The sequence below is a fragment of the Pteronotus mesoamericanus genome, unplaced genomic scaffold (assembly GCF_021234165.1).
Source record: "Pteronotus mesoamericanus isolate MK-2021 breed Mesoamerican mustached bat unplaced genomic scaffold, CSHL_Meso_final scaffold_85, whole genome shotgun sequence".
NCBI lineage: Eukaryota > Metazoa > Chordata > Mammalia > Chiroptera > Mormoopidae > Pteronotus > Pteronotus mesoamericanus.
In genome coordinates, this window is record NW_026555329.1 from 24,335,790 (window position 1) to 24,359,129 (window position 23,340).

The 23,340-nt window shown below is 38.7% G+C and overlaps 1 protein-coding gene across 1 annotated transcript in view; it reads right to left on the minus strand.

The window, feature by feature from the left end:
* ZNF804B (zinc finger protein 804B) overlaps positions 1–22,040 on the minus strand; it is a 492,414-nt gene extending 470,374 nt beyond the window's left edge. Inside the window, exon 1 of the mRNA XM_054564193.1 lies at positions 21,933–22,040. Coding sequence (XP_054420168.1) covers positions 21,933–22,040 — 108 coding nt within the window. The remainder of the gene's footprint in view (positions 1–21,932) is intronic.
* Positions 22,041–23,340: the final 1,300 nt, after the last annotated feature.

Below are 23,340 nucleotides of genomic sequence, written 5' to 3' on the forward strand. Positions count from 1 at the left end.
CAAATGGCAAAGATGGGGTCTTATAACCTAAAGGCCCTCAAGTGACCGTACAGTTCTGGAAAAGAATAGTTACTCAATAAACATTTGTTTAGATAAATAATTGCACTAATCTCTCGAAGAAATATAGCTGTGCAGGAAGTGACAATATTTGTGAGCTCTGATGTTACAGCTAAAAGTTTGGATAATTCCAATGGTATTTTTGTGGTCAAAATTTTACTGACTTAGCTGATTGCTCATTATGCCATGTGCTCTATCTCCTTTGTGGACCAACTACATTGCATTTGTAAATTTTGCTATGAAATCTGGCCCTTATCCAGACTGCTTCTTTCTTTGCCCAGTTGGGGCATGCTAGGAAATTGCAAATTACCATCAAATCTCAATTTTTCCAAACAAATGATTTTAAAAGGCAATAATGCATAATCCAAACTGATGGTGAATTCATGAACCATTTATCTCTGTAATGTATATTCATTTAACTTGACTATAAGCACATCTTATATGACATTCTTAACAAAATTATAAAGCATTTCAACTGAAATGACTCAAGGGGACTTGCAAGGTTTTCCAGTTTCTCTATTTTTGTTTCTGATTACAGTCTATAGCTTATAACACCTCTCATGTTTAGATGAACTCCTTAAAATAAACAAACATACTACATTTTTTAGAATGGAAGAGATAATCAAGTTTTATCTACTCCTTAAATCTTTTCTTTATTATTGCCACCATTCTTTATAGCTATGGTTATCTGTCTCTGTCTCTGTGAAAAGTTTCATTCATAAAAAGAACAGTATAACGAACCCATGTATATATCACCCACCTCCAACAATGATTGGAAACTATTTTTACAATTTACTCTTTATTAAAAAACATACCTATCATCTCTCTGAGGTATTATAGATTCAGAAGGCACACAAATACTAGAGCTAGGAGGAGCTTTAGATATTGTCTATTCCGGAGCAGTCCTTCAGTGAGGAAAATGAAGCAAGAAGAGACGTAACAAAGCACAGCACTGACTGATAGCAAGGCAAGAGCCAGACATTGCCCACATCTTATTCCCTCTGGTGAAATCAAGACTACATTTCTACTGCCTTATTCTTGGTACAGAATATTTCTCAAAATTCACATGAGGGCCACTCATGCATGGCTGTTGCAAAAGATGTTTACTCAGTGTGTTGTACCACAGCAGAGAGGCTGGAAGCCACCAGCTTACAGGTAGGCACATTCTGCTAACAGAAGCACCACTTCTTATCTCTGGCACTGCCTGGTTCTTCTTGCTAATATTAACCAAATGATAGTTACATAAGCATAAGTAATTAGTTTACAAATAATAAAAGACAATGTTTTTCCCTTTTGTATTATAGAAGAGACACCAAAAAAAATGTCTTTGATAAAGAGGACTCCCAGTTGATTAACGGGAATAAAATGTTTGCATAAATAGAATTAAATGCACATATTTGGAAAGTAATTATAGATACAGATAGATAGAGATATCAGTGTATACATCATGTATATACACAATTCTCTTAACCCAAACTAGAGAGGCCAATTAAGATTCATAAAACTGCTCTCGGCCAAGGGGGAGAAGCAGGGATTTAACTACCAAGTTGAACAGCGCAGCACAAGAAAGCCTTGTGTAAATAATGCAGGTCATTTCTCTATCAGTCACATCCTCCCCACCTCCACTCTGACTGCCATCTGAGCAGCTGCCCATGCGCCTTTCAGAGTATCTCTTCCCATAGCTTTGTGTGGGGGCCACAGACTCTGTGACGCTGTCACTCTCTCCCCCACTGAGTCTCAATCTCTCTCTCCCCTCCTGCTGTACTGCGCGCGCGCGCACACACACACACACACACACACACACACACACACACACACACACACACAGCTCACAGACAGGTTGGACTAGTCATTGCGGACATTATCAGCCAGGAGCAGAGAGAGCCTATCTGTAAGGCAGCAAGTGCCGAAGCTGAGGAAGCAGAGATGAGCTGTCTGGGAATACCAGAGAGAGAGAATCACCTCCGCCCCTGCTGATTCCAGTTTCCAGTCCTGACTGAGGCCTGGCAGCATTTTCTTCCCCTGAATCCTTCCAAGAATCAATTCTTCTCTTTTGTTTAAGTCAACGTGGTTTTTTGTTTTGGTTTGTTTTTTTTTTTTCCCCTCTTGAAGCAAACAATTTCTTAGCAGCCTGACAAAGATTTTTCAAAACAACCTACTCAGACATAGTGCAAGGAGCTCTAGGTTTCACATTGGAAGATTCGTGTTCAAATCTCATAGATTCTGCTGGCTAACTGTGATGGTGAGAAAGTTATTTAACTTCCAGGGATCTCCGTTTTGTCATCTGTAAACTGAATGAGCACCCAAGTATTAAATGGATAAATCACATGTGAAAATAACCAGCAATGCAATAAATTCACATTGACTTTGTCAGAGTTAAGCCTATGTTCTGCAAATTTGCAATTTCCATAATGCGGTTATGACAAGAAGCTTTGTGACACAAATATAAACTGGTTTGAATTCTGACAAGCAGCCTGGGAGACCTTAGGGATATCAGGCCAGTTGGCCAAGCTGCTGATACACAATGTTCCTGCATTAAGGGTCCGGTAGGTTAGAGACACCACAAAAGCTCCTGGTGGGTAAAGCGCAGAGTAAGTCCCTTGAAGCATTTGCTGCTACTCTATATCCTCTGGAAGAATCTGAGCTACCCTTTGATAAATGGTTAAATGCCAATTCAAACAACTGAACCCTAGTAAGTTAATTCATTTTTATTGATATGCATTGTGAATATCCCACTTATAATCTTCAGTAATAATGTGAACAGTAAGAAATCACCATTGCCTTCAAATGGTTTAATATATGTATTAGGATAATTTTTAATTATCATTTCAAAGAACTCAAGTTCTAATAAGATGAAAATGGACTTCCGTTGGTTTTCTGGGTGCTTGTTTCCATTATATGTTTCTAACAAGAAATTGGTGGCTTAATCATATGTCCCTCAAGGAGTAAAGTACATATAATACTTCCTTGTCACCTGCCATACATAACTTGATTTTTAATATTCATACCTATACACAGAATAAGTATGGAAGTGAAACACACATTTTTATTTCCCCTATGAAGAGAGATAATTTGGGGTTTTTACCTTGAAAATTATAATGTTATTTGCAATTCATGGGAGATGAAATTTTTGAAGTGTTTGCTTCACTTTCGAATGGTCATGTATTCTTAGTGTCACTGGGTTCTCGGAAAGTGCCCTTATAGTTCTGTGTAGTTGCCAAGAAGAAGAGTTCTCAACCTTAGTTTCTTACTAAAGTCTGAACATTTGTTAGTTATAACTATATATTGACTGCTATACATATAAATGTGTTGCCAACGTTTTATTATTTGAATTTTACCATATGTGTAGGCACCCAAATTTTATATTTACTTTAACTGAATATTTTCACTTTGACCCACTCGAATCCACTAAGATTGAATACATACTAAAAGAATGAGCAAGGGCACAGTTTTACTGAGCGCCTGCTAAGCTGCAGACCCTCCAGCACCCAGGTGCTGCTGTTTACCTGGTTGAAGAAAACACAGCTCCTTATGCCAGGAATCTAAAAGGAAGATAAATAGATATGTGAACTAACAATTAAAATGCTATTATGTTGCAATAAAGGAATGTGGACATTGTCATGGCAGCACAGAACAAGAATAATCCATTTTCAGGAAGGTGGTTTCCCACCTGGGCTTTGAAATCTGAAGGCCCTAGATCCAAGCCCTACCTCTCTGCCAGGCAGTCACTCATAAAATGTGAAACCTCACCTCATCTGCAAAATGGAAGATAGTAGTGCCTACATTCTAAGAAAACTGTTTTACAAATTAAATAATCAATGTGCAAAAGGTTTCTTTTGGCACAGTACGTCTGACATGGAATGAGCGCTTCCTACCCGTCGTGCGACTGGACCTGGACATTAAGAAGGTGTCTAAAGCACCAGGGGGACTTCGTGGAGGAAACACACAGGAGTTCCCGGTGGGAAAGGAAGGGATGGAGTGTGAGCAAGTGAGACCCTCCCTCGGTCTCTGAGTCACAAGCTAAGGGAGTAATGGTGAGCTGACATTGCTTCATTAGCTTCGTAAGGTCAGTGTAACAACATACCACTGAGCTGCTGGTTTAAAATGCATATCCCAGGCTGCGCCACGGGTATTCGGATTCTATCAAGTGTAATGCGGGGCCTCAGAGCTGCAGTTTAACCCGATGTAGACAATAACTGACGAAGGTGAGCTCTAAAGGGCATCCCAGCTTGCTTTTACCGTAAGTAACTAAGGGTCACATTTGACATGTAATTTAGCAGTCTTATTTTTTGTCTTTATATTCCAGAATCAAAAGAAAATGACACATATACTGAAAATGTACTTCCTATTGATTGCATTTAAATGAGCCAACTTGATGGCCTTTCTCTGGAATATTCACAAACTTTTAAGCCTGATTCTTGAAAAATGAACCATAATCAGAAAGATCAGAAATAGCCTCTTCCAGGACATCTTTCACAGAGACTGATTTAAAGTGTGTTTTCCATTCTAGCCTATAAATTCCACGGGGACAGACAACACACGGGTACCGTACCCACAACAGTAGCTCCCCCAGCGAGCACAACGCAGAACACAGTTCATGAAAAAGCTTTCTTCCGTCAGGACAACGGGAAATGCTTTCGATCCTTCGCAGGGGTAGGGGTAGTGGGAGATGTGCAAGGCAGGGGTGGACCGGAGAAATAGCCAGGAATTAAAATTAGCCAATTTACCAATCTGATGAGCCACTAAAGAAAAAAACAAAACCACCCCTCACGCTTCAAACCTAGACTGTACGGTAAAGAGAATGTCCCCAACCAATGAAGCACACATTGGCAGAAGATTAATATAGTTTTAGAGACTGTACATTTCAGATGGGAGATAATAACCCATTATCTACAGACAGGTATGAATGGAAGAGTCTGAGGGGTGGTAAGCAGAATAAATGGCCCCATGGATGCTCACGATCGTATTCTCAGAAAGGGGCTTTGCAGATGTGATTAAAACCGAGGTTCTTGAGAGGAGAAGATCCTGGATTATCTAGGTGGCCCAATCGACTCACAGGAGAGTTTTTCCAGCTGCTGGGAAACAAAAAGAAGGCAGAACTTGCTGGCTTTGAAAATGGAGATGGGTTTCCCATGAGCCAAGAAATGCAGGCAAATTCCAGATGCTGAAAGAGGCAAGGAAATGGCTTCTGTCTTAGAGTCCGCAGGAAGGAAGGTGTCCCTTTCTATACCTTGGTTTTAGCCCAGTGAGATCCCTGTAGGACATCTGGCCGACAAAACTAAAGAATAATAAATTTGCGTCATTTTAAGCCACTAGGTAATTTGTTACAGTAGCAATAAGGAACTAAAATACAAGGTCTGAGTAGAACATAAATATTTGTACCCATCCTTTATATTTCTATATAACATGAAACAATTTCCTTCCTTACTTAATGCCCCGCCCTCTTAAGTTCTGACAGTCGTATAGTAAGTGGTGCAAATGCAGTCCTGGGTATTTCTCTGTAGCTCTATCCTCAGCATTTCTACTCTCCTCAGGGACTGGAAGCCAATAAGTTGCACGTCCCCAGAGCTGCTTGCCCCCCGGCGCCTGCTGAGGTCTCCCATGGAAAGCACTGGTGGGAGAGGGGAAGTTAGGAGAAGGAAAGAAGCCATAGTTTTCGGTCGTGTGCTCTGGCCCCAGCTGCCTTGGCGTCTGAGATAGCGCTCATGGATTGGGGCCGTGACGGCAGCAGTGCCAGGCAGCGGCCAGCAGTTGTAGGTACAATACACGCAGGCACTGTGGCACCAGCGGGACAGCAAGCTCTTAAATGCCTGCAGAGCAGCGAGGCGGTGGTTTCAGGAGCAAGCAGGGCCATCAGGGCAAGGCCTTCGGCTTCAGGCAACGGGGTTTCCCTGTGCTCCTCCAGCCCTGGGGGCTGCAGTGACTCCCTGCAGCTACTAGTCTCTGGGTAACGGCACCTGCCCCTTTTCTCTCCCTTGGGTTTTTCAGACATTTGTAAAAGGAAGTCCTTGCATTGGACTTCCCCTGAAAAGCTGAGAGTGGTTGCTGTTATTACGACTAGACACTGATACAAATGCTTCCTGCAACATGAAGTAGCAAATGAGAGACACTGATTGAATACTTTCTATAAGTGCTAAGAGCAGAATGTCTGTGTACAAAAGCTTGTATCTACACATGGACCTTAAATTTGCCCATAATGTGCATATATGTATAATATCTACAACTCTCAGTCATGTAACATTTTCTCCTTTCAAATATTTTACTGTTTAAGTAGTTTTTATTGGGGAGGGAAAATAATGGAGGAAAAACAGCTGGTTGGTTTATTAAAATGTCCAAAGGCAGAGAAATATATTTAAATATAGTAGTTGGACGGTATGCTCACCAGCAGAGACAGGAGCTTTAGATCAAGTACCTCTCCCTATAGAAAAAAGGAGAAAAATTCCTTCCACATGACAGCAAGATCATAAAAAAACACAACTACTTAACTCAATTTGCTTTGACAAAAATAAAGAGAAAAGAAAATCTCCTTTAAATGCATCATTGTCTTGAATTGAAGCTATATCAGGAGAGTAGGTCACACTGAGCGCTTTCATTATAAAAGCTGTGAAAACGTGCATTGGCTATTTGCAATGGTCGTGTTAAACAGAAAGCTCACTAGCCTCTGTGCCTGCACATCTCTTCCCAAAGAATCAGCTACAATATAAGAGCAATTTTATAGGGCCATTCAAAAGAGCAACAGTTTCAACAATTTGACATAAAAATGCTCAGTTCCCAGTCAGTGCTCAGAACATTTTAAAGGACCAGGGAAACCTGTGTTCAACAGAATGAGCCAGCTGCAGTAGCAGTAACCATCAGCTGCCCTACCTTGTGTACTTACTATGTGCCAGACACCTTGCTAAGTACTTAACGTTCATTAGCTCATTCACTTCTTTTTTTAAATTATATTTTATTGGTTATGCTATTACAATTGTCCCAATTTTTTTCTCCTTTGCCCCCGCTCAACCAGCACCCCCCACTCCTTCAGGCAAGCCCCACACCATTATTCATGTCCATGGGTCATGCGCCTAAGTTCTTTGGCCGATCTATTTCCTATACTGTACTTTACATCCCCACAGCTATTCTGTAACTAACTATTTGTACTTCTTAATCCCCTCCTCTCTTCACCTATTCCTCCAAACCCCTCCCCCACCTGGCAACCATCAAAACGCTCTCTGTATCCATGATTCTATCTCTGTTCTTCTTGTTTACTTAGTTTTTTAGATTCAATTATTGATAGGTATTTATTGCCATTTTATTGTTTATAGTTTGGAGCTTCTTCTTTTTCTTAAATAAGTCCCTTTAATATTTCATGTAATAACGGTTTGGTGGTGCTGGACTCCTTCAGTTCTTAGGCGCCCCTGTAAGGCTAGCAACGTCACCAGAGGGCTCAGAGTGGGGGGTCAGACCAGGTCAGCGCAGGTCACTCCAACTCTAAAATCAATATGCTTAAGCACTTCTCTCTCCTTGAATACATGAAAAGATATTTTCCATGGTCCCATTGAAAAACTGTCGGGGCCAGAGGCATAAATACATAAAACAAGGCAAAATACATACATAAATAATCTATAAAACCCTCCACGCAGCACTGTTTTTATTAATAAATATAAAAACCTGCCACCTTTGTCACCAAGCAACACTGGCAGGAATTCATTGTTTAATGGCCATACATGCATTTCAGAGATGGAGAGAGGAGCCACAGCTAAAGGAGTCATCATCGCCTTGGATCTTCAATGTTATTATGTTAATGGTTTCTAACAGCTTTGATCAAATTTCTTAACAAAGACAATGTGTTTTTTATCATTGATTAAAAACATTCTTAAAAATCTCCACTTTTTTTTTTTGATAAAAGTTATGTACCCTTACGGAGAGAAAAAAAAACTCTCAGTTGACCGGACCACCCCAGATTACCCTAAAGCAGCAAAGACTACTTTGCACGAACTTTAAATCATAATCTCGTTCCTGTGCATGTATATTTATAAAGTTAATCATCAGTTCTTCTCACCTTATAAGAAAGGGCCTACTTATAATAAACTTACTACGCAAGTAAATAAGATTAATGATGATTCAACTTTGGTACTCTTGTTTTTCTGTTTATAAATCGTATCTGATTTTGTTTGCAATAACAACAATGATAAAAAGCCATGGCTACCTATCTCAATTGGCACAATCCATAGGCAGTAATTAAAATTCTCATGTGAGAACTACACGTGTCTAGTTCTGTAGTAAGATTAAAAGCCACATTTCTAACTGAGATGGTTTCCTTCTTTCCTGGTTACATGGCCATAGGATTCTACCTGGTTGGCCCTTACCGGACAGTCCCACCTGGCCTTGTGCCCCTCAGCCCCTGAGCTGGCATCCACACTCCAGGCCTGGGATTCTTTCTGTGCCAGGATAACTCCTACACATTCTTTGTATCTCAAATTATCCATCATTTATTCTGGAACATCTTCCCCAATTCTAGGACTAGGTAGGGCCACCCTGTTACATCCCTCTTTAACAACAGTGATTTTTTTTCTTCACAAGAACTTGTTCATTTATAAATAGCTCATTATGAAATAACAAATCTAATTATCGCTTATCTCCCGTCTGTAGCCTCTCCAGGGACAGATACTACGTCTATTGTGTTTACCTTACTAACACCAGCTCTGGGTACAGAGCCCAGCATGTAGACAGGGCCCCCAAAATGGTTTGTGAAAACTCAGGATTGGAACTCTACCACAATTGCCCTGAGAATTTTCCACCGGGAACCTGGGGAAGCACAGAGCCCGTTTGGCCAGGGCCCTTTGAAACCCTCCTTTTTCTCTCAGGGGCTCCCACTGCGGTCGTCGCTCTTTAGGGGGATCTAAAGCCCTTCCAAAGCAGAGCCCCAGATTAAAATTCATTTTCAGTGTTCCCATCCTATGCTTTTGTTATCCTCTTCAATGGTCTTCCTCCTTTTCTTTCAGGGACCTAACACCTGAGGTATTAGGGTAAGAGAATTTTCTTTCCCAAGTTCTTTCTTCACATTGAAGAGTAAATAATGTTGTGGGGGAGGGAATCCTACAGAAAGTAACCTCGTAGGGCTATCAACTGGGTAGGTCTTGGTGGGTAGTCACACCCCAGGCATGTAACTTCTTCAATAAAAGGTTTATCTTTGTCTTAAACAAGTCCTATCCACTGTTTTGGTGCACTAGGTTACCACACCTCTGATAGGAGCTTAACCGCTCTCCAGAGAGCACAGAAGCTTAACTATCCTGTAATCCAACCCTGCCTTGCTTTCTCCCACCTTTGTGCAGTCTTTGTTTCCCTCCTTAATTTCAAATGCATAAAAGTGACTGCAAAACTGTCATTCTCTAAAGCATGTGAGATATTGCTTCCTGGCAAATTGTCATCAGTTGGGCTCAAAGTTTTTATAATAATTCTTTACAGGTTTGGATGTTTTCTTTAAAGATTGTATGTATTTATTCTTAGAGAGAGGAAAAAGAGGGAGAGGAGCATCTGCAAGTGAGAGAAACAGTGTATCAGTTGCCTCTCATATGTGCCCTGACTGGGGACCAAACCCATGATCCGGGCATGTGTCTTGACCTGGAAATGAACCAGTGACCTTTCGCTTTGCAGGACAATACCCAACCAAGCCACACCAGTCAGGGCAATGTGGATATTTCTTCAGTTGACAATAACCAGCAGGATAAAGACATGTTTCTTATGTATATTTGCATTGAACAGCATCTAAAAATGTTTGGCATTGGTCACTGCTAATGGAATATTCTCCAGAAATAGAGATGGTAACTCCCATATGGGTAGCGCTAACCCTGCCTCCTCAAGGGAAAAGGGACTCAGGCCCTCACACCACACAAAGCCCAGTCTAATTCTCTAATACTTTCTTCTAGTTTCTCCACCTACAACATCCCTTCATCCCTTAGCTAATCACACTTTTGTCCCTCTCCCCTTAGGCTGATCTCATAAGGACATCAGCAGAATTACAGGAACCCCGCCCTCAACTCTCATAATGCTCTTGGTCCCAGGCAGGTAGCTGAAGTTTCCAACTTAAAAATAAAATTTATGCCCTGCCTGGTGTAGCTCAGTGGGTTGGGCACTGGCCTGTGAACTGAAAGGCCACTGGTTCAATTCCTGGTCAGGGCACGTGACTGGGTTGCAGGCCAGGTCCTCAGTTGGAGAGGCAACCGCGAGACATTTCTTTCTCACACTAATGTTTCTCTCCCTCCCTTCCCCCTCTTCCCCTCTCTCTCAAATAAATCAATAAAATCTTTTAAAAAATAAGATAAAATTTACTAAGAAATGCAAAAAAATTAAAAGGATGAAGTTGAAAAGTTTATAGATAAAAATTTAGAATTGTCTAGGTCTAGGTCCATTTTATACTTGATCTAAGTGATCATTGCCATGGGCCAAATGAACCACATACTCAGGGACAGCTACCTCAGTTCATCCTTGACTTTTTTTTTCTTGGTAAGTTTGGTCACTTACCAAAGCTCATAGGTAATACTACTTCCCAAATTATTTGGTTCATGGGAAATATGTCTTTCCTTTCCATAAGGTGATTTATCTTTCAGTTTTGCTACATGGCCAGCATGTAACTAGGACACAGCAGTAGACCTTTAACAATACTTGTCAAATATATACTGAAAAAGTAATTAAGTGAATGAATAAATAACTTTGATTTCCCAATTGAAATGTTTTTCTGTTTTCAAGTCTAGAATTTTTAAGCTACTCCCAGGCCAGCCTTCTCTGTCCAGATTCCTGCCCTACACACTGGCTAGTACCCATTGACTCTATTTAAAATCAACCTCTCCTCCTCCTTGAACACTCAATTTAGGGGAAATTTTTGGAGCTTCCTCCAGCTTATCCCTTAAAGTGTCCTGAACTCCCTAAGTGATGGTCACCAGATTCTTCCAGCAACATCATATAGAACTCTTGAACTCACATATTATATAGCATATGAATATTGAAAGATGAGCATTAAATTTCAGTGAAAGTACATAATTAGTTCTTTAAATATATTTAACTTCATTTATATTAGGATTGATTAATATATGCATTGTTTGGGTTTCATCTATAATCTTCTTGGCAATGACTCTGTTTCCCTAGTAACACAAACTTGTATTTCATCATTGTTCATGTGTGTGAAATTATAACAACTTTAGTAATAAAGTTTACATATCATTTGCACATAAATTTTGTTTTATGAGAAGTCTAAGCTAGAGGTTTCTGTCGTTTAATCATTTATTGCTATCCTGCCACTAAATACATAATTCACATCTTCTCTCACATAATGAAAACTCAATAGATCCATTTATAACCACTTGTGAAAGATTTCTAAATCTACATGAGGGTCAGATCTTTGAATTTCAACATGCAGTATTAAGGAAAAGATAATGAAATACTTCACAGATGTTACCCTGGATATAATCCATGTGTTTTATTAGCATACATCTATTCATTCTTACCTAATCAGTATTCTTTTGTTCATTTGTTTCAAATCATCAGTAAGTTAGCTTTGATCAGTCAAAGCGAAGTAGAAAAGTGAAGTCTATCCACCCCATGCTAAAAAAGAGAGCCTTCATTCAATAGTTGGCTGACAGTTGAGCTACAAATACATGTGCTCTTTACTGAAACTCATTTTAAAACCATTTTAAAAAGAAAGCAGTTATAATCCTATGTTAGGACAGCCTTTGCCTTTGGAGTGGGTGGGGCTCCGTAAAGGGCACACCCAGCTCTTCCAGGAAGTTGTAACATGTCTACACATAGGGCATTGAAAAGCTGTACACTTATGACCTGGGACAATTTATATATTACACTATTCTTCAATACAGATGTTAAATAAATAACTTTCCATTTTTATATCATTAGGTCAAGCATAGGCAATGTTGGGGATTTCATGAAATTATAATTATTACTTCAGTGGATTCCATCATTTCTTTAAAACTAATGTTTATCCCCCTGGGAAATTTGCAGATGTCTAAATCAAAGGCTACACAAACTAAGAACAATAACCTCAGAATGAGCCTTTAAAATGATCTGGTTTTTGTGTTCTTAAGTTTGTCTTCTGTATACATAGATTATGTGTATATAGTACAAAAGGGAAATATCTTGGAAAAAGTAGATAGTGTCTGCAAATGTGGGTGGTATTTTCCTAAATATATAATAATGTTTTATTAAGTGGACCACCTCTCAAGATTGTAAGAATCTTCAGTATGTTATATTTTAAAATTTGTATTACATAAAAAAAGTAATATAGTATTTTGAGTAGCAGAAATTTCATTAATATATAAGAAAATTATACCAGTGCTATACATGAAAGATTAGTTAGTTCTCACATAATTTTCAGTCCTTTGCATGATGTAACAATGAAAAATCACCAGCTATCTCTGAATAGTTGTAGGAATGTCATATAAACGAGAAGGCAGATCTACTCTCTTGCTTCCAAAGAGCACTTTAAGGATCAGTGAATAAATGGAAGAAGAAGGCAGAGACATTTGGGTAGAGACAGGAGACCCTGCATTAATTATATTAGTCTCAGAAGAGGGTCCCTTTGGTGAGCAAAGAAACTCACCAAGCACTGGAAACATTCACCCATGTTAAGAGTGGCTGTATTATTTTCCTAAGACTGCTCTAACAAACTACCACATACTGACCTAAAAGAATTCAAATTTATTATAATTAGTCCTTAAATCAGAAGTCTCTCTAGACTAAAATCAAGGTGTTAGTAGGGCTGCAATTTTTCTGGACACTCTATGGGAGAAACCATTTACTTTCCTTTTCCAGCTTCAAGAAGTCTCCTGTATTCCTTGGCACCTTCTCTACCTTTAAAGCTGGAATCACATCATCTTCAAAGCTTTTTCTTACTCTGACACTTCTGCCTCCCTCTTAACAAGGTCTCTTGTGATTACACTGGGCCCACCTGCATAATCCAAGATAATCTTCTCAACCTCCTTAATTTTCTCACATCTGCAAAGCCCCCTTTGCTCTGTAAAATAAACGATTCACTGGTTGTGAGGATTACAACGTGGATATTTATAAGGAATCTTTATTTTATTGTGGTGATATATTAAAAAGTATATAGTAGGAGGCTAAACTAGATTGCCAAGGGCCCTTTCAAAGTTTATATTGTATAAACAAAGCAATCAAATATCTGTTAACTATAAAAAAACATACTTGTATTAAGAAATTGAGTATACAATAAACCTGATTCTCTTCACTCCAAGAGATTCTATCTCTCTGTATGTCTATCCTATATGGCTGTATATTTTAGCTAAAAATCATCATCTAGAAGAATTCCAAGTTGTTCTGTGAGTTCTGTGGCACATTCTGACTGATCCAAGAAAGGACAGGAGCTAACAAGACCTTGTTGGGAACTACACCACTGATAAGTTCGGACAATAGTAACGACTGCTCACGGAATTATTTCCTGTTTTTTGAAGGAGAAAGAGAGATAGAGATGTAGATATAGGAGGAGAGGGGGAGGGAAAGATGAGAGAAAGAAGGGTTTAAGTACCACTCCTTTTCCTCCTTACTGCACACTACTAAATGGAAAGGGAACAATCAAGTTCCTGACTTGAAATTCAGTTCTCAGAACTGTTAAATGTGCCGATAAAAATTATGACTTAACTAACTCATGTATGAATTTCATCCATTTATATAAAACCAATCTTCAGTCTCTTGTGGCCTTTAACAAAAAATGTCCTGCAATGGTTACATGGAATAAAGCACTCTGCAATTTGGATTAATAGGAAGTATGTATTAAATTATGCTTGAAGCAATTGACCAAATGATCTTGGTAGATATAAAAGTAAGAAGCATTACCATGAAAACTGACCACTTAATCCATCAGTAGAACAGTTTGCATTCTAGAAGATTCTGGCTATCCAATGTGGGAAAAAATTTCTCAAAGAAAAATTTTTCTTAACAGAGCTACCAGTAGAACTAAAGAGCACATACTTATGTCAATTAAATTTTTTTGAAACCCTTTTTGTTTTCTATTAAAATCAATAGCAAACCAGAGGCTGTGCTCAGCTTTGGGGATAGAAAGGTAACAGCAGACATGATCCAAAGAACCTCACATCTCATGGTGAAATAGAGATCAATAAACAAATACAATTCAGTGATAATCAAAGCAGGCAATGGATGTGGCAGCAGCCTGCAAGAGAAGCACTTGACCCATGATAGGGAACTAGTGTAGACCCCCATGAGAAACCAAGTCTTTACTAAGTCTGTAAGCATGTAAACAAACAAAGGCAAAAAGAGGGTCTGTGACAGAGGAAATAGCATATGCAATGACATGAAGGTCTATAAACACCCACCGTAACCAAGAACTGAGAGTAGTTCAGTATGGGTGGAACGCAGGATCAGACAAAAGAATAAAAGGAGTTAAAACTGAAGATGTAGGTAGAGGTTGGATCATGAATACTCTTCAAAAGCCCAACCAAGGGCTTTGAACATTTTCAGATAACTTGAATGCAATTTATATGGCCACCTCTGTCTCTGTTGAACTCACAATCAGATGAAGCAAATCAACAGGCAAGGTCAGCCTTAAGTGGACTCTCTGTTCCCTCTATCATTGAAAAAGGGGTCCAGTGGTTATTTTCTGTTAAGAATATGTTATTTGATTTCATTCACAAGGAGGAAATGCATATAGCCTTTGCTTGTTAAGAAGATATTAGGAAATATAATTATTCATAGCAAAATGAAAATTTAGAAAGGACATGTGGGGGCTGCTGACTATATTTGTTGCTGGGAGGGAGATGGAACAAGTAGTGCTGAGTGTAGCTGCGGAAAGAAGAGCCGGGGAGAACACTGGTAGCTAAGTTCTGAATGGAGATATGGGGGAAGCTCTAAATTCTGAGCTAGAGATGAAAGTTACATGTGGATGGTAAACAGAGAAGGAACTCATATGCTTGGGTTGGGGGCGGGGGCAGGCAGAATGGAGTATTTCTCACCATTTGCAAGGGTTTATACCTCTGGAGTTAAAATAAATCCCAATACTTGTGCATGAACTAAAAAAAGATATTGAAAAAATTGGTGATCATGTTAATAAAAGGAATAAGGATAAATGGTAAGAATAAGAGGGAGGGAAAAGGTTGTTTAAAAAACTGGCAGTATTTACTTTAAAATAAAATATATTCTGCCTCTTAACACCCACACAAAAGTGAAATAAAATTTGCCAAAAGGAATTTGCCAATTTTCAAAGCAAAAAATTGGCAGCCCTAACGTTACTTGCTACAAGCGAACAAGATGAATACTCTCCGTGAATCATTCCCAAAGCTGTCCAGCGCAAAATCCTAAGTGGCACCCCTGCATCTAGATAGTCTATATTTTATTATTTATTTATGGCCTGCCTTCTTTTCACAAACAGACCTAAGTTACCTGAAAGAAACTCTATACATTAAAACAATAAAATATAAATTTAAAAGAATGAGAGCCATAGAAATCAAATTAAAATAAGACGTAAACTTGGAACAGGAGATGAGCAGGGGTAGGGACATGATGTTGCCTTAAAGACCGACGTCAATCTTCAGCACTTTTTCAGGCCACAGCTCTGTTTTGGGGTTTCCTACCAGCCAAGGAAGAAAGGAAAAATAGTTAACTATCTAGCTTTCTTTATCCATGAAGAAAAAGTATATTATCAGTTTTTGAGAAGCATGTGTTTAGATTTTAGGTATCAAACATGAATACAAGAAGAGTTCAGTTCAATGCATGTTATCAGGGCCTTCTCAGGAAAAGTAAGATCATTACTGAATATCATTAAAACCTCCTTACCATTTTATTTATTTTTTGAAGATTTTATTTATTCTTACAGAGAGGGGAAGGGAGGCAGAAAGAGAGGGAGAGAAACATCAATGTGTGAGAGAAACCTCTACTGGTTGCCTCTCGCACACTCCCCAACCTGGGGACCAGGCCAGCATCCCAGGTATGCGCTCTAACCAGAAATCAAACCATCAAACTGGAGACATTTTGCTTTGTGGGACAATACCCAACCAACTGACCCGCACTGGTCAGGGCTGCCCTTTTCCATTTTAAATACTATGTAATATTCTTTTGCATTTTTTGCCTTCAATAAGCTAACAATGTCTTAGTGACAACTGAGAATACTGTCTAAGGTATGACGTCATTTGCCTTTCCAGAATTCCTTTTCAAGGCCAATAAGTACTTCTTCCAATGCAAGAGAGACCATGGAACTTGGTGATTGGTATATTCCTATTATCACTATAACTAAACTTTTTATGAAAATATGCCAAATATTTCAGATCTTGCCCACTAAATCAACTTGATTTACAAAATCTATCTACAAATGGCTGTTGCCTGTCATAAAGATTACCTGAAAAACTATTATTTGCTAAAACCAAAAGACATTTTTTGAGCAAAGTAGTATTTTTATTTCAATTTTGATTCAAATTATTTTCTATAAAATATGTAAATATATACTAAAGAATTATTCTGACAATGTGCATGTTGAATAAAGCAAATTCACATTGAAGTACACTTCATAAAGTTATTTGAAATATATATTACTGTTCTTGATTCTTGCTCTCAATGCACCCTTGAACCTACTGACATTTCACACTCTGTTAGTACTTAACAATAAAAACATGAATCTTGGTGCATATGTATTATACAACAAAGATTTCACAGTTACAACTAACACCAAGTTTTTTTTTAAACTATAAATTATTAAATTCTATGTTAAATACAATAGCCATTTAGCCTACACATGAAGCCAATCTTTTATTCTTATTTTGTTCCCAAACTATGGGCAGAAACCTAAAATGGAGTTTATCTTAATTGTATGTCCAAAAGAAACAAATCAAGGGATTTGATAAGTCAAATTTTAATTACAAATAAATGTAGTATAATCAAAGTCACAATGCACTCAAAAACTTATTTGATTCTTCTTATCATGCAAACTTTCATGAAGTCAGATAAAAACAAATTTAAGCCCTAGAAAACTGGCACTTATTTTCTAAAGCATAATGCCAACTCAAAGTTCTGAAATCAGTTAGCGGAAAGAAGAAAGGGTTGAAAAGGCAATAAGACAGGAATTGCTTAATACAATATTTGACATAATAAAGAAAACATGTATTATAAGAATTGTAACTGAGTCCTCTATTGAAAATATCTAAAAGTTTCAATATGAAAGGCCGTATTATACATTCACGAATTAAAGAACAGGAGGCAGGTGACTTCTCTACAGGAGAGCGTATCTCCGTAATTATTTTTGGCACATGAATAGTGCATCAGTTTGAGAGCATTTTGGATGTGTTCAACAGGTACTTATTAAACACAATGAAAATACATACAATTGAAGATCATAGACATTAGGAAAAAACAAGGATGTAACTGCACTCATTTCCTCATTTAGGGAGTTCTCTAAATTGATACACCCTTAAGACAATCTATTCTAAAACTTTCATTGATATATACGCATTTGTAATTTTTAAAAGAGAGCTTTATAGAAATTTTTAGCTCAATAAAATGTTTGTCTGTGGGAGGTAGGAGAGGTAAGGGGGGATAGATAGCGATGAAAGGAAATTTGACTTGGGGCGGTGAACACATAACACAATATATGGATGATGTATTACAGAATTGTACATCTGAAAAAAAGAAAAATAAATCAAAATAAAAAAATAAAATAAAATGTTTATGTGCTGCCTCCTTCTATTAAGCAATTTATTCACATATATAAAAGGATAAGATCACTCAACAACACAAAACAATGACAAAAATCCAAGGACCCTGCTCTGTTACTCAGATGAAAATCCCAAGAATTTCATTCATATCCAATATTTTAGGGGAAGACAATAGGCATTTCCAGAAACAGATATTCCTGCATGGTGCTTTCAAGAATAAGCACTTCTTAAGAAGTATCAGTCTACCTAAGCTTTAAAAGTGTGCAAATAAACTTAACATGTACCTCAGATAAAATATACAACTGTGATTATTAATACTTAATCAATAGATATCTTGAATAATAGTCTTAATAGTCTTACTATTAACAGATTCAACTATACACATACCTGTACACATATCCGTATACACATACAGATTCAACTATAACAAACCATACTCAAATCTAAATCTGAGTATTTTGCCTATAAAATAACTAAGAATCTATTCATACACATTTTTGACACTACCTAGAGGATGTGACTTGTTTTATTGAATTCAAACATGGTGATAGAAGAACTTAGAAGTTCACAGAGAAATGAATTCACCTAGAGACTGTTTTCCCAATAAATACTTCTATTATTGTTAACAAAGTTTTACCATCAACATATGTGATGGTAAAAAGTTTATAAAGTACTATATAGGTTAACTTATGCTTGAGCACTGATAACAGCATGTATATCTATATATTTGTGTGTGTGTATCTCACAGTGATTTTAAAAGTCATCATTTAGTCACACTTTTAGTTTTGATAGGGAAGAGTGTAAATACACTAAAATGTGATAGAATGCAAATTTGTTTTCTATACTTAGAGACTACCATTAAACACTATGCAATACTTGCTGTCATTTTTCTTTTCTTTATCCTTGGATTTAAAGTAACAAACTATCTCTAATCAATTATTCACATTCTAATTAGTATATAAGGCATTATGCTATTTTTTATACCAAATTTCTAAAAAAAAAGAAAGATGCAACAGATAATACATTTGCATGTTTTTACTTTGAAGATGGGAGCTAAATTTCACTCTAGGATTTTCAGTTTGCTGATCTGCGAAAATTGTTTGGGGGAAAATGCTTTATTTATGTCTCAAGTATCCCATTAAGTATATATTACAAGAATTCCATAATAATTCAATGTTTAATAAATCCTTTGAAATTATACATATAATGTGTGCGTGTATACACATACATACATTCCCTTTTGCACTCTCAGTTTAATATCATGTGTTCAGATTCTACAGACATGTGATTTGAACATGACAAATGTATACAACTACTTTAAATATATAACTGAAGAATTATATATGACAATGAAATATTAAACTCATATTAGATTTATTTATATCATAGCTCCAAAAGAAGAAACTCCTATTACATCAAAAAGGTATTGTGGCTTTTCTCCTTTCTAAAAGCAAATTACAAAATAGTCTCATTCAATAGTATTATGCGCTACTTTTAAACAGCTCTATTGAAACAAAACTATGGATTAAAATATCTTACTCTCAAAATAAAAGAGTAAGAACTAATGTGGAAGTGTTACAGGATTTAGTGAGAATGAATTAAATCAACTAATAATATCACAATCCACAGTCCAATGTAAACTAAGTCTCAGTGAGTGAAAATAATTAATGCCATTGATGTATGCGTCAATTTGAAACTATTATGGGCACTAAATTCGGGGAGAAAAACCTATTATAAAAATAGCTATGTGTTTTAAGAAAAAATAAATTTATGGATCTATGTGTTTAATATTTATGCTTATGAAGAAAATCAATAAATTGATGTTAACCTGATAGTTTAGGGGATGTGTATGCTGATTATAAAAAAGAAATGATGTATAACCAGAGTTTTCAGTTTCATGCTTCACAACTCATTAATGAAAAAGGCAAACTTAAACTCATGTAAACTAGGAAACTCGTTGATGCCCAAAAGTCTAGGATACAAAATGCAGTGGCCAATTTATCTTAGGGAGAAAGACTCTGTGTTACGTAACATTAAGACAATTCTGACTTGTCTAACAACCTGTCCATGACAGAATGAATGAACATCAATTTTTCATGTACTGCCCAGCTCATGTGAGAAACTACTCAAACCTTGAAAAAAATCATTCACATTCCATAGCAAAATGTAAAAGAAGACAAAATAAATAAGGTTTAAAAAGTATATATTCGCACTAATTTAGATATGTTTAAATGATGCAAATGTAATTTATCTTAGACATGTAAATATCGCAGAGAACAATCCACTGAGTTTAAGTTTAGCACCTAGATAAAAGTAAATATATTAGTATTTTAGTAAGACCCAGCCCAATATTAATAAAAATAGTTTCCTATGGGTGTGAGCACCTGATCAGTGATGAAACCATGAGGGTTATGGACTATTCTCACATCCACAGTCACCTGCCCTGTCCCTGTGGGTCAGTCAGGTTCCTGGGAGGTAAGTGGCCGTAGCGGGGGAGGCAGAACACTTTCTAACCATGTGACAGAAATTTCCTCTGCAAAGGGAATCCCATTGGATTTTGGAAGATTAACATCATATTCTAACCAACTTAAATAAAACTAAACAATGTAGAAACTATGAAGTGATTCTCCCTTTACCCTGTGAATTATTAAGGCACATATACTACAGCACAGTGTCCAATTCGGATTCCCATCACCAAAGAGAGGGTTTTGGAAGATAGCCACAGAGATTATTAAGTACCTATGAGAAAGGTGGAACATTATAGGTTTCCAAGACAAAATGAGCTTGAAAAAAGAACTTGAAGGATTTAAGTTTGTTATAAGGCAGATTCTGACACTGTGGGTTGTTAAACATTAAGGTAGTTTGCTGACACTGCGGAAACTCCAGTCTTGAGAATCTTTAAAAATAGGAAGGATTCCGATCAGCTGCTCAGGATTGAATGTGGGCTTCATTCAACTAAAACTCTCCCAGACTTCTAATCCTATGAATTTAACTGTAAATGTCAATACAAACAGTATATTCCATCTAACACTTCTGGTTCAGTACCATACAGCAGTTGGGGGTAGCGGTGATTGCAGCAACCCACTTTTTGCACGCACAAAAGCCTGTGAGGCAACACTGTGTTATAATTAGAAGTCCTAGTGATCTTTGGGTACTTGCACTCTCTGATTTTAGATTCTCATGAAAATCACATACACATACACCACTTAATCAAAGGTTTTTATGATATGTTACACTTTGGAATAATTCACTCTAATGAAGCATTAAACCTGAGGGAAAGTACCAAAAAATAAATAAATATCAGGCAACTTAAGTTTTCCTTCTTTATATCATAGACTTAAAACACTGGTTTTAACATTAAAGTAGAAAAATTAAGTTTAGACATTTAGTCACTAACAATCCACAACTTTTTAAAATATATCATGACACATTTTTTTTCTTGAAACACATCTTAATCCTTAAAACATTAGTCTATATGTAGTATGTACTAAGGAATAAATTAATAATATATTAAAGTCATAGATTCTCATCAAAATTATTTTACAAAAAAAACTAGAATAAATCAAATAGTAAACCAAATTGAAGAGTTTACTATAGAGTAATCACTCAAATTGCATGTAAATACATTTGTATATAACAACAAACTATCCAATTCCTATTTTCCACAAAGAACTCTTTGTCTTTCTTTAGAGAACCTACATAGTTAAGCATTAGATTTAATCAAGTTTCTACATCCAACCCCTTTCCTCTTGCCAGTACCCTGATGCAAAATCTTTAAAAGTTTATTTTCTTATAAAGTAAGAGCAGCGTTATTAAACTAATCCCAACTGCTGACTTCACAAAGCATGGTTGTAAAGTGCCACTCAAACTTTCTCCACTGCCCAAATCAGCAGATTCCTAACTTGATGCAGCACACAAGAGCTACCTGCACAGTCCCCCACCCCCGGTTAACTGCATTCAGGAAATATTTGCATCCACAGCACTACAGATGCTAATGACTGTGTCGAAAATACACATGTAAACACACACCCCTCACTGTGTAACTGTCTGTCAATACATCGTATAAACAGGCAATATTCCTATGGGTAAGGCAGTTACCCACCACCCACCCACTTGATGTACCAGGACAGTATTTTTTTGTTTGTTTGTTTGTTTTTGTTTATATTGATTTTGACCGCAAGTGCGAGTGTGTGTGAGAGCGTGTGCGCAGGTTACCGGAGAGGGAGATCCGTTCTTGCAGAGGGGCCCTCTGAAGACTCCTTTAATGCCCCGGTAGTGCCCATTGCTGAGATGTCTCGAACTGATGACCAGGTAACAAGCCATGTGTGTCCTGGCGGGAGGTGCAGAGTCTCAACTTCTCACCAGGCGACCAGCCGTGGAAAGGCGGGCTGGCTCCTCAGCAGCAACAGTGACTGCCACCTCCCGAGAAGAAGCGGCCAGCAGTGAGCAGAGGACGCGGCGGACGCGCGTCCCCGCTCCTCGCCCCGCGCGGGCTCTAGCGGCCAGCAAGGGCTGCTCTGACGGCGGCTGCGGCCACAGAGCACTGAGGGGACCCGACGAGCCAGTCCACATGCTTCTCTGACGAGGTGGCTGCTCACCTGCCGGCCGGCGAGATATATTTTTAAGGACAACTTCCTGGGTCCGCCAGGGAATCAGGAGCTCCCCGCTGCCTTTCCTCCCGCCCCCGCCTACGCACCGAGTGCGAGCGCGGGGATGCTCAGGCGCGGTCCCCGACGTCTGGCGGGGGCATCACGGGCCGAGCTGCGAGGTGTGCGCCGGAGATCCACCAGCTGCAGCCAGCGTCTGGAGAGTAGCCGGGAGTCCTTGGAAGCGCCAAATCGCTGCACCCGCTGCAGTGGCGAGACAGGAGGCGAGGGCGCGACCCGCGGGCTAGGGGAGCGGGACTTGGGAACGCGGAGACTTGGGAATGGGAGCTCTTAGCGCTCCGCGGGGAGCGCTGGGTTCAGGGAGCAAGGGAAGGACGGGGAGGAGGTGACAGCTGCCGCCGGGGCTGCGGGAGGCTCCCAAGGCTGCGGGATGCGCAGCTCCCACATCCATCCGCCGCCCAGCTCTCCGGTCCCGGCTCCCAGTCTCTGGGCCAAGTTTGCCCTGTGTTTGGAGGCGGGGGCCGGGATGACTGGCGAGTTCCGCGGCGGAGGAGGCCAGCTGGAGAGGGGCGTTTTCTTTACTCTCCCTGCCTGCGCACCCTCGGCATTTCCTTGGCGCGCGGGCTGACGCGGTGTTGGCAGAAGCTACAGCTCCCCAGCCTGTTGTGAGGATGAGCTGTGCAGCCCCAAACAGGGTAGACAAATTAGATGCTCTATGGCAGGTAATGGATGGATGGAGGAGGAAGCAAGTTTTAGGTGGAAAACTTATATAAAAAACAGAAAGGAGACATGCATACGCGTACCTATACATACACATCCCGAGTTATTGTCCCCTTACAAAGCTTTCTGTATCTTTAGAGAGGCAGATATTTTTGGTCTGTATAGGACGTTTCTGTCTTCACAATCCCACAAATCACCCCTCAGAAATGCTTTTAACAGACATTAAATCATTTACTCTAAATCAAACCACCAGGGTGCGAGCCGCACTGAGAATAAAAGACTTGGACAGGGAGGTG